Source organism: Saccostrea echinata, unplaced genomic scaffold (assembly GCF_033153115.1).
Source record: "Saccostrea echinata isolate AGI-Se365-2 ecotype Australia unplaced genomic scaffold, CSIRO_AGI_Sech_v1 ptg000017l, whole genome shotgun sequence".
Lineage (NCBI taxonomy): Eukaryota > Metazoa > Mollusca > Bivalvia > Ostreida > Ostreidae > Saccostrea > Saccostrea echinata.
Genome location: NW_026889766.1, coordinates 7,218,275 through 7,236,095, shown reverse-complemented (window position 1 = coordinate 7,236,095; position 17,821 = coordinate 7,218,275). Strand labels below are relative to the sequence as shown.

General features: G+C 31.5%; 1 protein-coding gene across 1 annotated transcript in view; it reads right to left on the bottom strand.

The window, feature by feature from the left end:
* Positions 1-17,821, bottom strand: part of LOC133189169 (tyrosine-protein kinase Fer-like) — a 38,518-nt gene that overhangs the window by 5,881 nt on the left and 14,816 nt on the right. The window contains exons 6-11 of the mRNA XM_061324577.1: positions 16,261-16,404; positions 15,599-15,721; positions 3,430-3,552; positions 2,626-2,809; positions 1,786-1,965; positions 1,149-1,364 (exon numbers count right to left, since the gene is read on the bottom strand). Of these exons, the coding sequence (XP_061180561.1) occupies positions 1,149-1,364; positions 1,786-1,965; positions 2,626-2,809; positions 3,430-3,552; positions 15,599-15,721; positions 16,261-16,404 (970 nt within the window). The remainder of the gene's footprint in view (positions 1-1,148; positions 1,365-1,785; positions 1,966-2,625; positions 2,810-3,429; positions 3,553-15,598; positions 15,722-16,260; positions 16,405-17,821) is intronic.

Here is a 17,821-nt window from a genome sequence, read left to right as displayed (position 1 = left end):
AATGTTGATGCAGTTGAATAGCTCTCATTAATATGTATCAGCATATGAAGTTTGATAACACTGTCTTGAATGGTATCTTTAAAACTAAGCTAAACTTATTTAAGAAAAGTAAGGTCAAGGTCAAAGGAAAGGTCAAGGTAAAAAATATTGATGCAGTTGAATAGCTGTCATCAGTATGTATCAACATATGAAGTTTGTTAAAAATATCTTGAATAGTTTCATTAAAACTGAGCTAAACACTAATTCAAGAAAAGTGAGGTCAAGGTCAAAAAGGTCAAGGTCAAAAAATGTTGATGCAGTTGAATAGCTTACATCAGTATGCATCAACATATGAAGTTTGATAACACTGTCTTGAATGGTATCTTTAAAACTGAGCTAAAACTTATTTAAGAAAAGTGAGGTCAAGGTCAAGGTAAAAAATGTTGATGCAGTTGCATAGCTCTCATCAGTATGTATCAGCATATGAAGTTTGTTAAAAATATCTTGAATGGTATCTTTAAAACTGAGCTAAAACTTATTTAAGAAAAGTGAGGTCAAGGTCAAAGGAAAGGTCAAGGTAAAAAATGTTGATGCAGTTGAATAGCTCTCATCAGTATGTACCAGCATATGAAGTTTGTTAAAAATATCTTGAATGGTATCTTTAAAACTGAGCTAAACACTAATTTAAGAAAAGTGAGGTCAAGGTCAAAAGAAAGGTCAAGGTAAAAAAATTTTGATGCAGTTGAAAAGCTTACATCAGTATGCATCAACATATGAAGTTTGATTACACTATCTTGAATGGTATCTTTAAAACTGAGCTAAACACTAATTTAAGAAAAGTGAGGTCAAGGTCAAAGGAAAGGTCAAGGTCAAAAAATGTTGATGCAGTTGCATAGCTCTCATCAATATCTATCAGCATATGAAGTTTGATAAAAATATCTTGGATAGTTTCTTTGAAACTGAACTTTGAACAGAGCTAAACGCAAAGTGTGACGGAAGGACAGACGGAAGGACAGAAGGACGGAAGGACGGAAGACGGACATGACAAACACTATATGCCCCGGCCATATTCATGGCGGGGCATAAAAAATAAATACATGTTATGAAAAACTCAATGTCATGAAGATGATCTAATTAAATCTAAGCCTCATAACCTCTTTCTGACTTACATCTGCATACTGTATAATGAAGTGCCGATGGCCCTGCCAGAATGCAGACAGCACATATTGAGGTTCGTTAGTCTTCCGATTCTTGCTCTCCCTGACCAGGAAATCCCCGTCCTTGGTCAGTAACCTTTGGACCTCCTCCCTTGGAAGGACCCCGTGAAACCAGTCCTGCTCCTCCACTGGGACCTCCGAACCACTAGATGAAGGGTTGTCAGCCAACTGTGTGTAAAATTGCTTAAGTACATAAACACAGAGTTGTTTTGAAAACCTGCATACTTAATGTTCAATATTTATCCCTTGTTACCTCATATCAAGACAATTAACAATGACACAGATTGTCCAAAGGTGTTCGAAGGTTTAAAATATTTACAGTTATGTTACAAAGAAATGTTGATTATGCTGACAAAGGGAGGTAGTTTTCAATATATGTATAGGAATATACCTACTCTCATAAATTCTTTCAATTTCCTACCCACATTCCTTCAAAAATTCATTAGATCCACCCATTTCCTGCACACACTCCCTGTTATAAATCTTTCATCCACCCTTGTCATCTCAATTCTCTTTCACAAAATTCCTTTGATCCCCCTATTTCCAACCCACACTCCCCCTTATAAACCTTTGATCCACCCCTTAATACCTGGTAATCCGGTGACGTAGGAGGGGACTGCGGACCGTTACTTCTGTTGCCCTCTTTTTCTGAATCCTCGTAGCCCTCCTGGTTGGACTCGTTCTCGTTGTGAGTCTTACGGATGGCTTTACTAATGGTCTGAGTGAGGCTCTTAATACCCATCAGACCTTTATTACTAAACTTGCTACCCTGAAACACAACAATGAATTCTTCATCAAATCTTTTCTCTTTGAATAGAATTTACTGTAGAAGCAAAAAATTCTGTAGGGATAAACTCTCGTCAATTTTTTATCTAAAAAGATTTCATGTATACTGAATTTTGTCATTTCAAAAATAACCATATCAAATATGTAACCACAAAGAATATTACAATAGAGATCTTATTTGGTTGATTAATTTTGAAAAACAAAATTTAATCCCCAGAGAATATTCATTCTTTTATAATTTCAAAAAAGTATCTAAGAGTGTCAATTTTCAAGCTGTAAAATTCTATAACATTTTCCAACTGATTAAGTGGGATGTCATCAGTAAGTAACCAATAAGTTAATTACTGTATAGAAAGAAACTAAATTCAAGTGTAAGCATTTCACTCTATTTTTTTTTAAATGGAAGAATCTTGAAACAATAAATTTTGCAGTTATAATCATTATATGCAAAATTAAAGACTAGAAAGACTTATCTGCGTAAATCCATAAAATGAATTAATTTCACACTAATCTTGATATCTTGAATCTTCAAATATCTAAAAGTTTTTTTTCTCTGTCCCCATCGAGTTTGAGATAACGAGGTTTTACTGTATTAGGCAACATTACAGTCTGTAATCCATTCCTCAAAATGAACATCACTTACCGATACTGATCCGTCATCCAGGGGGATTTCCACCGAGAACTCGAGTGCCGTTGGGACGTTTTCCCCTGCAGCATCAATAACGTCTGTCACCTCCTTTAGCAGAGCTTCCTGTGTGGCTAATTTTGCTTTGGTGTCCGCCAGATCACAGCGAAGTTTCTCCACCTCCTGCCTTTTCTGATGATACCTAAACGCAAGAGAAACTTAGTTACACAGGAGGTCTAAGTTACACAAAATTAAACTTCTCTCAAATACTGTATGTGTACTTAAAAAAGCAGGCTTCATATTTTAGCGGCTTTGGCATGGACAAGGATGCGCTAATTCATGAATACCGCTAAGAAGTCATTTATAAATACAATATACGGCACGAACATGTATAGCACTAATTGATGATTTTGCCAACAACTCCATACCCAGTGATTGGGCTAAATTTTGAAAACTCCAATTTATGTACACATACAGTACATATACCCCCAGATGTTCTATTTAAAAATATTTTCAATCATTGAATGAGTTACCTTCACTTCATGTAGCAAGTGATTTACAGTATTGAGGAAAATGATAATCAAAACTATCAAATCACTAATTTTCACTTAGGATTAATTACCGGTAATGTTGTTTTGTTGTATAAGAGACCCATGAATTCACGTCTTTGAAAATTAATGTTTAAATTTTTTTTCAAACTACAGTACCATGCTCATGCCTTTAAACCATTTAAATTACATTCTCATAATTCAACATTTTTTTCCTCTTACTATGGAAATACGGTTTAAAAGTAAAAAAAAAACTGTTAACATTTCTACATACTCCGGAGATTGCCATTGTTGGCTGCCAATCGACTTAAGCTCCTCCTCCAAGTTACTCAGGCTCTCCTCTCGATTTTTCAGGAGTAATTCCAACCTATTTTTTTCCTCCTCGATCTCCTTTTTCCTGCAAAAAAAAAAAATCGGTAAGTTTTTAATTGAGTAAAAAATGGAAACATGTTTGAAAAAAAAAAACTATTAATTTGGTTAACTACTGTGTTTCCTAATTCATTGTTTCATGCATTTTACATAAATGGATGTAACACCCCAAGTACTGTATACAGGGAATTTTTCACCCCCATTTTATTGTTGTGCCATTTGCCCCATTCATTAGGGGTGGGGTGGGGATGGATGGGGATGGAGTGGTGGGGTTGGTGGGGGGGGGGGATGGATTCAACAGAGTTACATTGTATCTCTATTTGACACAACCTTAAAATGGGTGAAACTGTTTCAGTGTGATAGGGTGAAAATACTGCATGAAAAAAAAATCTGTGTGATATACTTGTTACATGCATCTGATATCATTATCAATAGCTCTCCTAAGAAATTCAACAGTTGCATGGACTCACGGACAGCTTAATTCATTTCCAATCAATCTAGCATGTTTTACTTGACCTCAACATGCAGTACCAAAAATTTTTTTTCACCTTTTTCATACCAAGGTTCTTAAAGAATAATATTCTTCCAGCTCAATTAGTAAAACTTATAATTCACATATTTGATGTTTGTCAAAATGTTCTCATCAATTCAAGTTTTATCAGTTAGCAGACACATACACTTTCACATTGGATTCATTCATTTACATGTATATCGAATTCATATACAATGTTGTAGATAAATATTAAGTAGTTTTTATCTGTAACAGAAAAACTTTTTATTTTATATGAATACCAAAAAAATTCTTCTCCATAAAGGAAATAAGCAGACCATACCTTGATTAGACCATAAACTGAAAACAGACCTAATTTCAATTGAGGTTCTGAATATCTTAATTTTTATTTATCAAACTGTTTAAAAAGTTTCAAGTCTGTCAAATATTTTTAAAAATACTAAATATTTGAATTCTTGACTAGAGTTTGTTCTCATGCTCATTACCAGGTGCAACAGTCTAGCTTAGTCTGTGTACTATAAATCCCTTTTTATTCGCGAGAACTTTATTTTCGTGTATCAGTAATTATGCGAGGCAATCTGCTTGTGAAAATTTCATTCTCGCACATATTTTGGCTAGTATAAGTTATATACAACAATATCCAGAATTCGTGAAAATTTTGTCTCACTTATAAATACCAAATATATATCTCGCGAAAATAAGGTGTCGCGAAATTTTTTTTTTTTTGGCGCCCAACAATTAAACCCACGGGTGGTTAAAAAGAGTCTCAGTGAGGTTTTCAGGATGGAAAAACCTCAAGAAAAAGGGGGGAAGAGTGTAACGGGGACTGGGTATGTCGGCCCGGTAGCTCAGTGGTTAGAGCACCCGCACGGTTAGCTATATATATATATACATCATTAACAGATAATTGCCTTTGTTGACTGTATCTGATATAGAGCAAGACTTCACACTTAAAATCACTTGTATTTGACAACACTAAAGCAAATCTTTGTTCATTAACTGTTATTAGAAAAAGCACTGGATTATTAACAGGTTAATTATTGAGAATAAGTTTTCCCCATTTTGTTATGCCTGTGTGATGTGGAGACCAGTCCTTTGAACGAGACTGTATAAATCGAGCCCCGTGTCTCAGTAGGTGCTGGCACAAAAAAATCCCTCACTGCTGAAAGGCCATAAGTGCCAAGTACAGGCCTCCACCGCCACGTGGTGGCATCTCAAAATGAGTGAAAAATTCTTGAAGGTACGTTTAACAGCAAACAAACAAAAAATTATTTTGCTATGCAAATGAAGATCTCATAACAATCATAAGCCAAATATTTCAATAAATTTGTGCAAAAAAAAAAATTACCTATAATTATAAAATGAACTATAGTTTTGTTATACAAATTAGAAATGTTAAAGGTTTGTTCTAATATTACCTAGTCCAGACTAGACTTGAATGACTTTAATAGAGAAATGAGGAGAACAATAGATTTTTTCCCTAATACATTTCAACATTGGAAGTCCTTTATGTCTCTCTAATTACCCCATCCCTCACCAGAGGATGTGCTAAACAAGCTACACTTCCTCTCTGTTCATCTAAATTACAACAATTTAGTAAAATGGGTAAATAACAAAGTTTCACTTTAATTTTCCTCCTCGATAATTACAAAGATACTTTTCCTAAGTAAAACTTCTAATTTCCTTCTTCTATACATTAAATGTCAGTATCTTAGCATAGTACATGGAATGTTGAGCCTACTCCAGACCTCTTAGAGTCATATACATGTAAATTCGTCCACCTTTCACCTTGATTATAACCTCCTTTCACTTAGATGGAGGTACCGCAAAATTTATCAACTTATTTGTCAGTAGGTCACCTTATAGGATGACACTCCATTGAATTAATACCACTTGAACATTTCATGATTTTTAAAACTTATTTATCTAAAATTTTTTTTAAAAATTTTAAATTTTAAATTGTTTTTCCCATTAATCAATAATGAGACATATATTCTACAATGTTGATATGCTTTAAGGCTTTTCATTATAGTAATACTGGTGTATTTCATTTTCAGTTACAAAAATGTTTTACCGTAAAGGGAAATAATTCCTACACTCTAACTTTCAAAATACACAATAAAGATTTGAAATCAAATAATTCCTCAGTATAATATATTAATCATTTTAAAAATAAACATCTTTTTTATTTCTAAAATCAAGAACAAGGCACACTATGGCAATTTTTCTCTTTTCACTTGTTCAATAATTAAAACAAGGATTGCATTTTGAGCACTAATTTATCTATTGAGCAATTTTCCCTAATTTTGGTCTGCAAATACAGAGATACAATGAAAAAAAAAAAATATTTTAAATAACATTAATATGGGCAAAAAAAAAAAAAAAAATTATAATAATAATAGAGAAATGTATTACAGATTTGAAATGTCATGAAGGTATGATCCCCAGGAAATTTTAGGAAGTGTATAGTGCTTAGTGAGAAAAATACCTATTAAAGTAAAAGTTATCAAATCATATACAGTAAAGCACACATATAACGAAGTGCAAAGGACATACAATTTTGCTTCATTATAAGCGTAATTCTTTATATCCAATAAGTTTACAATAGCATGTTTTACTGTAGTCATGAACTTTTAAGACTGAAATTTACATTTCAATTAATTATTTACTTAAATCACTAGAACAGAAATACTTGATATCACAATTACTTAACAGAACTCATTTGCAAAGGAGGTAGACTTTAACATCATGAACTATAATTATATTGTTAGAACAAATTGGGATGTTGTTATTGATACAATGAACTATAATTTTGTAAACTCATTTGTAATAGAATTGATCAGAATAGACCAATGAAGCCCATCGATACTAAGTAATAAAATTTGAACAGAAATGTAAAGTTACTATTAAGATTCTTAATTAAGAGTAATAAAATTGGAAACTTTGAAGCAGATAAGTAAAAGAGCCTATGGCTGGAACTCCTGTGGTGCAGAGGTGGGGACTGAGTCAAAAAATATTATTAAAGACCCAATTTTTTTACGGTACGGTTACCTGAGGAGGTGGATTCGTCTTCGTAGTACTGGTGTTATTTACCCGGAGAGCCCCAATACTCAAGATGTCAAAAATCCCTATACACGCTGCATTACACAGGAAGTCCGGCTTTTGGTAATCAGGGTCAACATTATGCATTTTGTGCATAATTTTGAGTGAAAATATTTAAAAATAAATGATGTACTGAAATATAAGATTTGTAGACTTAGCGTTTTCGTCAATATCTTTTGAAGAAAAAAAAATTAAAAGGACATATCTTTTTTAAAAATCATTAAAAAAAAAAGGGGGGGGGGGGGGGGTTCAAAACTACAACGCAATCATATCAATATTTTAATCGCCAATAAAAGAAATTATTATAAAATATTAAGTGTGAATATTGAAATAGAAAGATTCCACTTATACTGTTTGGACATTTACCATGATCGGAATAGTATTTACTTTTCTAATGAACAACGGTGTCCAAATATTCGCCATTTCTGAGGGTCCAAGTTCTTATGCCCAATTACTGATTTGGATATAAAAAGAATCTTTAGTAATTCATAGCGTTAGATACAAGATACTTAATTTAAATTAGTATAAATATCTTTTCTTATTTAATACATTGCATTTTGTTATAATTTTCAAATGGTGGGGGAGGGGGTCGATTGTTTCCAATTACGACGAATTGAGCTTCTGTGTATCCATGTGCAAGATAGACAAGGGCATAACGTACATTTTTAAAATCAAGGCACATGTTGAATAAGGTGCTCGGAAGAATTATCGGTCTTTGCTGTTACAGAAACTTCTTCTCTCTCAGGATCTCAGTTATTGAAGAGGGCTTGAATATCCGCTAGCCTAATTTTTCTTTGAAAAGTTCTACAGTTCTCTTGGACGTCATATCGCTACCAAGTACAATACAACAATGGAGATTGGGGAAAAAAATTACGAAGTCATTGTTTAATTATCTACTCTCAATTATTTTTTTAAAAATAAAATTCTCAACCAATATAACAGCGACATGATTTTTTTCTACCAGTGTACACAAAGCGACCTTTCACACGGTACATGAAAGCGTTTGACGAGAGACCAGGTAATTGTTTTCAAAACATGCAAACTCAGATTATCAGGTAGTCCATGTAGCTGGCCCGTCAATCATATCAGAAGCTATTGTTTTTTTAATGATTGACAGGCGGTATACTATTGATCTTGAATTAGGTAGATTTTTGGGGGCGTTAACATTAAATTGGGTGTTTACTGAAGGTATACCTGGATTGGAGGGTGGTGCCATGTTGGGGTCCACAGGTCAATGGTCAGACCTGCAGAGTAAGCGTAGGTGGTATGGCAATGTTAAGTCAGCCAATGAAAAGTACTTTTATATCTGCATGGGACCATTAATACCCTCTGAGCACAAAATACCCTGTTTTGCTGGAAAATGGCACTTTTAATCTATTCTACTATATTCTATACTCTCCTTCTTTCTTTTGACCTTCATTAGGCATCTACTGACTCTTCGGATTACAAATTGGACTCTTATTCTTTGGACATCACCTTAATTATTACTTTTGGAGTTTTAGTTCTACGCTCTTCTGGAATATTTGGGACGGATCTTTAAAACTTTTGCTACAACCAGCGTATTGGTCTATTCTGGTGAAATTTCAGAAACAAGCATTTAAAAATCTATACGATCACAGTTGTTTAATAAACTTTTCAAAAAACTTACAAATTTTGCTATTGGCTTACAATAGCATTCACCAGTCTTCCAAATAGCCAACCAAATGACTGATCAAATTCAAACCATCCAATCAAATTAATTATTGTTGAACCTCGGGGCTCTGTTTTACAAAAAAACTCAAATTATACAAAAAATCCTTTTGTTAGATTTGATACACTTGAATAAATTTACTGAACTGAATTCCTCTTATCTTGCATAAGAAATCACAATTTTAGCATATTTACGAATAAATTAACTGCAAAAGTGGACTTTGGTTTTAGACTAAGTTTTTCTTGTGGTCTAAGTTGCCTCCTAAGAGGTGTCAAATATTATTTAAAGAGATATCTTTCTGGATATTTCCAGTTATCCTTATTTAAAAAGCAAACTTAACATCTGTCGTAATTATTATATGATATTTCAACAAAATCGAAAGTTATGGCTTTTCAAACTTAATTTGTGAAATTTCATTAAAAGATATTGTAGACACTCTAAAAGAATCAATATTTGAAACTCTGTAACAATTAATTAATAAAGTTGCATATACTCTGGTGGGGTCAAACACAAGATAAAAAAGGCTTGATATTCTTCTTTTTTCACGTTTTCCAAATAAAGGGAAGTAACTCATTTTCTCTGTACTGATAAAAATATTACAACGAAAAAAAAATTACCCCAAAACCAAAAAAAAAATAAAAATTCAAAAACATCATTTTGAAGAAAATGCATTTCTTTCTTTTTTTTTGGGGGGGGGGGGGGGGGGGGGTTGGGGGGGGGTTGTTTTTTGGTTTTTGGTTTTGTTTTGTTTTTTTTTTATTTTTGCCATATATGTAAATAAGATTCAAATAAAAATTGTAAAGCAGCCACCTGCTATCAATGTGAAAGCATATTTTTGAAACAAAAGATAACACTATCATTTCTAATTCTTATTAATCCATAATCAGCTAACAAGCATATAGTTAAGTGCCAGGGACAAAGAATTTTGATTCATTTGTTTAATACAAACAATTTATATAATATGTTTTAAACTAACAGGGAATGAAAAGAACTTTGCTTAAGTGTGAATTCGTTGTAAGCATGTTCACTAATTACAACCATGATTTACCCAAAAATAGAACAGTTTAAACTGACCCTGGAAATTTATAATAAAACTATGTGACTTTACTGTAATATGTTCTATGAAATTTTTATCGTCTAAAATGTTTTCTCAGCTAGTATTCTTCTGAGTTCCTTTGGCATATATGTACTTTAACTGACCCCCGAAGAGGTGCCAGAAATTTAATTTTTTTTTTTTAAATGGTGGGATTTTTTATCATAACAAACACCTGTCAAAACTTAGGACAATAACAATATTTAAAGTTAAGGTGCTAAGTTTCCAATTTTAAAAGTCAATTTTGTTTAAAAAAATAATTTGAATACTGAAGTAGGTAAATAGCTGTCAAATTTATTACATACAATGAAAAATCTAGCATATGGACAAAAAGTCGCAACAACAGAAACAGGTATCTTAAATATTTTTTTTAATTAATCATTCTATTAAAAGGGCAACAATCCATGTATAGATCAATTTTATATGTAAGACCAATCCAAAAATAAATAAATAGATAAATATTAAATAAATTAGTAAAAGCCTTAATAAAATTCATGTTACCAAACTTGTATCGACTAGTGTATTACAAAAATTGTTAGTTTTTGTTTTTTTAAAAAAATTTACAATTTGTTAAAGCCCCCCCCCCCCCTCCCCCACCCGCTTCCAAATCCCTCTCAAAAATATCTGCCTGGAGGCTGCGCATTACAATTGTATATAGATCTACAAAAAATTCACATGTTGTAAATTTGTAATATTAAGCTCATCAAGTGTTGAATATCAAAGTTGTTAATCTGCTTATTATTCAAGAATTTTCAAAACTATAACTAATTCTCAGATTTAAAAAAATCTGCACAAAATATGAAATTAAAAGGATAGACTTCTTTCGTAAAATAGGTTTTAAAAATTTGTCAAATTTGTCTTTAGATGATACATTCTTTTCAGATATTTTATGTAAATTTCCTAGACATTCTGCAAACTTTAAATTCGATCCTTTTAAGACTCGTCAGAACTTCACAAAAAGAACATTCTAATATAATTTATCTTCATTTATGTGCCTGTATATATGTATATTGTTAAAATATTAACAGTGACACATAGGTCCTTTGGGCCGGGTGTAAAAATCTAAGTATATTGTTGTAAAATACACTGTATTACTGTATAATACATATCACTATAATAAATAATTTACTAACTTACTGTTTAATACAAACAGTTTATATAATATGTTTTAAACTAACAGGGAATGAAAAGAACTTTGCTTAAGTGTGAATTCATTGTAAGCATGTTCACTATTTACAACCGCAATTTACCTAAAAATAGAACAGTTAAATCTGACCCTGGAAATTTATAATAAAAATACATGATTTTACTGTAATAAGTTTATGAAATTTTTATCATCTAAAATGTTTTCTCAGCTAATATTCTTCCAAGTTCCTTTGGCACATATGTACTTTAATTGACCTCCGAGGAGGTGCCAGAAATTAATTTTTTTATAACGTTGTGGGATTTTTTACCATAAAAAACAAAGTGCACACTTGTCAAAACTTAGGACAATAATAACATTTAAAATTAAGGTGCTAAGTTTCCAATTTTAACAGTCAATTTTGTTTTAAAAAATAATTTGAATACTACAGTAGGTAAATAGCTGTCAAATTTATTACATACAGTGAATAATCTAGCATGTAGACAAAAAGCCTTAACAACAGAAGGAGGTATATTAAATATTTTTTTCTAAATTAATCATTCTATTAAAAGGGCAACAATCCATGTATAGATCAATTTTATATGCAAGACCATTCCAAAAATAAATAAATAGATAAATACATGTATTAAATAAATTAGTAGAAGCCTTAATAAAATTCATGCTATCAAACTTGCATCGAATACCATTCTGCAGAAATTGTTAGTTTTTGTTTTATTAAAAAATCAACAATTTTTCAAAGCCCCCCCCCCCCCTTTCCAAATCCCTCTCAAAAATATCTGCCACCTGGAGGCTGTGCATTACAAATGTTTATAGATCTACAAAAAAATTCACATGTTGTAAATTTGTAATATTGAGCTCATCCAGTGTTGAATATCAAAGTTAGTTGTTAATCTATTTATTCAAGGATTTTCAAAATATAACTAATTCTCAGATTTAAAAAAAAATTCTGCACAAAATGTTGAACAATGTGTTTTTTCCTGTTTTTGTTAGCGTGCATTTGATTGACCGTGTTAAACAATCTTTGAATTGGAGGATTCTATTCAATTTTCAGTTGTAATAGCTCAGGATATCAGTAGCCAACTAGGTGTGCTTTGACATGGGGATTCTTTGGTGGAAGAAGATAATTAACTTTCAACAATGGAGATTTATAAAGAAAAAAAACTTAAACCTATCCATAAAAAGTTAACTATGTCCCAATTACCAATGGTGCAGACAAAATTTTACTTTTAATAAAAAGTTGAAATGAGATTTTGTTTTCAGCAAGCAAAGTTCAGTGTCCCTACAAATGAACTACACTTATCAATCAAGCGTTCACAAAGCTTTGCCTCATTGATCAATTCTGCAGACCACATCATATATTTGTTTAAAAATTTTTGTTTTAAGTGACCATACGAATTAGGGAAAAACTATCTTCTAATTTGGTATTTGCGACTGTAAGCGAAGCCAGTATAACGAATGTTTGCGACCGTTAAATCATCATTAACGGTTGCAAATACCAAATTAGAAGATAATTATTCCAATTCTAATGCAATTTATGCCTTTTGCTTGATGTTTACATCTTATTTTGTTGAGTTTTGTTACATGAAATACGTCACAAAGTGTTGTGTTTTTGCGTCGCTCTATTATGACGTCACAATGGAAAGCTTTCACTCTTATTAATGCTCGTTTAGCTGCCTCAAACATCATTGCAATAGCCAATCAAAATTTATTTTACAAAACAATTGCATTAGAATGATACTTTGCTTCCAACATATTTATATTTTTCACACTTAACCTCATTGAAGGTGACAAAGATTTTATTTTACATAAAAACCATATAAAACCTTAATGAGGTAGATATCACAAAAGCATAAAAAAATTCTTATTGACATACTCAAAAATTTAAATTTAAAAGTTTAAAAAATGAAATTTCAAATATTTTATTTTACAAAGTAAATATTTCTTGAATCATATTTTAAAAACCATCTCCTTTACAAATAAAAAACAAAGTTGAAAAGAAGTTTAACACTTAGTCTTGATATGGTTTTGGCTAAAAAAAATTTTCTGGATTTTCTAATCAAGTAAAGGGACAGAATTCCAAAACTTGACTTCTGAAATTGATTTATATTTTAGTTCAAAGTTGAACATAATTAATCCTGGTCATATATCATTATTTTTTAAAAAGTATATATATCTGTAAGATTGAAGTTTAGAAGAGGGGATAGTTGTTAGTAAAATAACAAATTGTAAAAGTGTCTGTAAGATTTTGTTTTAGTTCAATAATGTTGTTTTGATATACTGTACATGTAATTTCAAATTTTCACTGTATATACAAGTATTATCTATGATTGTCACATAAAAAAAAATAAATGAATAAAAGATTTCAAAACCTGAATATTTTCTGATAATTGATTTTTTTTTCTGTTTACAGGAAAGATGGACAATTAAAGGTAATTAAAAATGTATGTGTGGTGGGGTAAAAATTAAAAATCTGCCTTCCAACCCTTCCCAACCTAACCCCCCCCACCCCCCACTTTTTCCTGCAATATCCCTCACCAAGCTTTGCCCCGTTGGTCAATCGTGTAGACTACATCATGTTTTTAAATGTTAGGAAATATTTTGTTTTCAGTGACCATGTACATTATCCTTTACTTCCTACAAATTGAGATTTTTTTTTTTTCACTTAACCTCATCAGAGGTGACAAAGATTATTAATACCATATACAACCTTATTATTCTATGAAACATAAGAGAAAAATATTCCTATTGATGTCATCAAAATTATGAATTTAGAACTTTAAAAAAAGAAATTTTGAATAAGTTTTTGTACAAAGTAAAGATTTCTTAAATCATATTTCAAAAACCATCTCCTTTACAAATAATAAACAAAGTTGAAAAGAAGTTTAACACTTAGGATTGATATGGGTTTGGCAAAAAAAAAAAATTCTGGATTTTCTAATCAAGTAAAGGGACAGAATTCCAGAACCTGACTTCTGAAATTGATTCATATTTTAGTTCAAAGTTGAGCAAAATTAATCCTGATCATATATCATTATTATTTTTTTTTTAAAGTATATATTATCTGTATAAGGTCGAAGTTTGGAAGGGGGAATGGTTGTTAGTAAAACAACAAATTGTAACAGTGTCTGGGAGGTTTTGTTTTAGTTCAATAATGTTCTTCTGAGATGAAGTACATGTAACTTCTATTGTTCACAGTATACAAGTATTACCTATGATTGTGATATAAAAACAAAAAAATAAAGGAATAAAAGAATTTCAAAACTTGGATATTTTCTGATGAGTGATAATTTTTAATCTGTTTATGGGAAAGATGGACAATACAAAATTAATCTCAGAGTTTAGTATACAGCTATAAATAGTGTATTTTATTTAGAGCATTTTATCAGAATTATTAAAGCAATCCAGAGAAAAGATTTCATTTATTGAATCAAATAGGTCTCCTCTTAACCGAACAGTATTTTTTTTAATTTAAGACATTTTATTAGAATTTTCAAAAGCAATCCATAGATTTTTTTCCAGTTGCTTTCCGATATTCTTTTGAAAGTTAACAACTTCTTACATACTAAATTGAATATTCCATTTGTTAACCGCATGTAACCCTTTGTTCAGGGTTGCCAAATATTTCTTAACAACTGCTTGTTAAAGCCTCCTAAGAGGTGACAAATATTGTATAGTGTAAGAGATATTACACCTGCAATTAACTTCACAATAATGTGCAGTGTGTAACTAAGAGGGTCACACTGTTGTTTTGGTTTTTTTAGTTTTATTGGTTTCATGTTTTAAAAATAAAAATTTTTCCCAGAAATTATTTGATTAATTGTAAATTTATTATTGACAATTTGGATTACAGACAATAATTAAACTTGTACAGAAAACTGTCAATTTGAATGACTTTTCAAAGAAAGTGTATTTTTTTTATTGCACTTTTAATCATGTAAAAAGGGAGAGAACCCAATCATCTAGTTGCAAAATGAATTGACCTTATCCTTAATTATATTTTTTTCTTTTGAAATTACTCCATAAAAAAACCCCCCAAAATATTCATACATTAAATCCTTTAACTGCTTAGTTAGGACTCTGCAACAACTCATCAAATATGGGGGAGGGGGAGGAGGGACATGTCATGTACACAGACAGAAAATATTCCCCTCTGGATTTACCATGTAGGGGATAAATAAGCTGTCTTGAAAGGCACTGCCAAATTTATTCAACCCCGATTTCCAACTTGTCACAAACCAATCAGTGACAAAAAGTAAATATCAAAGTTAAACGTAATTGTGGCAATGTCTTTCAAAATCCACTCAAAATTTTACTCACAAAGAAAATCTAGAATTTCCTTTTAGATTTAGAAACAACAGACATTAGCAAGTGATCCCTACTGCATGTGTCTCCTCTGTATCTTAAACCCGTGGATCCATCCCCCTGTATAAGCCTGATCACCTTGGATCCACCCCTGTATATCCAGTACACACTTAACATCCACCCCTGGATGTACTACCTACCTTGGACCCACCCCTGTACATCTAGTACTCACCTTGTCTGTAGGTCTGTACTTGTGAGGTCGCTGAGGGAAAGTTTGTTGCTCTCTAGGATCCCTACATAGTCAGCCAGCAGTGTGTTACCAAATTCAAATGTTATTGGTTCTATTTTGTCGGAACTACAGAAATAAAACACATTTAATAATCAAAATACTCACAAATTCTTAACTTTACCTCAATATTTATAGGTAAAAAATGTATTAACAAAGAACAATTAATATGCATTGGTAAAAAACAAAGATTGAATGTAAAAAGCAGTGTCCATGCATTGGCAAGTTCCTGTGACACTAAAAATATTATTTGACCTTTGTTTATATGAATGGTTTGGGTCTTGAGTTTCATCTTGGCTCAAATTGAAGTTTCAAAATCTTGAAGGTTTATGAACATAGTCAAGATTAGTGAATTGGGCAGAAAGAAAAAAAAAGACAAAAAAAATATACCCTAATCATCATTATGCAGTACAAAAAAATTAATAAAAGTTTAACACTTAACAAACTTTGAAAAACTTGTGATATAAAAAGACAGAGTTTTCTATCAAAAACTTTCAACCCTGTTTGGCTATAGTTTTAATCTATAAAATTAAAACAAGCAGGGAAACAGTTTTGTAATTAGCACATATGATTCAGTGTACACCTCTATTCTGATTTCCCGCCGTTACCTAAACTGATTCACAAACTCCTCATTGTAATATTCTTTCTCAGGGTTGATTTTTTCGATGGCTTCTCGGGTTTCCCTGAAGATTTCACAACACGTCTCATTGGATAGATCCGTCAATTCTTGATATTGCAAAAGGATCTCTTTACTGTCAAAGATATAGAAATAAGTAGTAAGAATTCCATGATTTACATGTATTGTAGATCATCAAATTTTCATGTCCCTTAATTTTCATGAGATAGTCATTTACTCTTTATTAGCAAAACAAATTTTTTATTATGAATTTTGGTTTTTGCTCTATATTATCTTTAAGAATACAAACATATGCAAGAATGAAGTTTTCACTAGCAGACTGTCTTGTGAAATTACGTGAAAATAAAGTTCTCAAGAATATAAAGGGATTCACAGTATCTAGGTAAATGATATACATTGCACATGTACCGGGTATGTACCTAGAGAATTACCACACCCAGGAAATGATTTCATCAACTGATTAACAGTTCTCAAACCCAGGCTTTCTAAGTTATACAGCTAGTGCTTTGGCCAGCTTAGCTATTCAATACCTGTATCCTACAGTGACTTGTAAGTCATTTTATTCACCTTGTACTTGATCTTACCCCACCTCTGATAATTTTTCCATGAAATCCTGGCTTATGATTGGTTGGTAGTCTGTCATGTGATGGGAGTGTAATACATGTACTTACACATGGTCATTTGAAAATATATGGTCGATACGGAGTTATCTTTCTTTTATATAATTTAACCTAAATCTTTTTAACTGTCAATAAACATACATGTAAGGCTTGTTGAGTGTGTATAGACAATTACATGTATTAACAAGAGGCCCAGGGGCCACATCGCTCACCTGAGCACTGTGGCCAGGAAAAAAGGAATCAAAGGCCTGAAGGCCTGAGAGGCGCATCGCATTGAATGTAGAAAACTAAATTTTTTTTACTCAGAAATATTCAACATACATCTTGAGGGAATGAAAAAAAAATCCTGAGGTTAAAAAAATTTTGAGTCGTGGCATTTTTAGCCAGTGAGTCGGGAGAGGGCAAAACACTTTTTTAAAAGATAGTCTGATATATCAATTATAATTCATTGATATTTAAATTAATCTATAATTGATTTTAATTATACTTTTTTTAAATTCTTTTATTACAATCATAGTAGAAAGATGAAATAATGAACGAGAATTTAGAAATGAATGATTATTGAATAATTCTATATAATTTCATATCTGAAGTTTTTCCGTTTCTTTCATTAAGTGCATTTTTTTAAAAATATCAATACTTTGTCTTAGACTAGTTTTATCAATCAGAATGGCATTTTACGTAATCCAAAGTGGTATACATGAAATGTTCATATAAATATTTACGGACTGAAGAAAAAAAAAACAAGGTGTGGTATACGGTATACTGTGAAACATGTCCATGGCGGCCGATTTCCTCCGATATTTTCGATAAAATGAACTCAAAAAGTCTATGTTTATACGGTATTAGTAAACCTATAAATTGAAATCCACAGTCATTGCAGTTTTTATCAGACATTTCATCATATTCAAC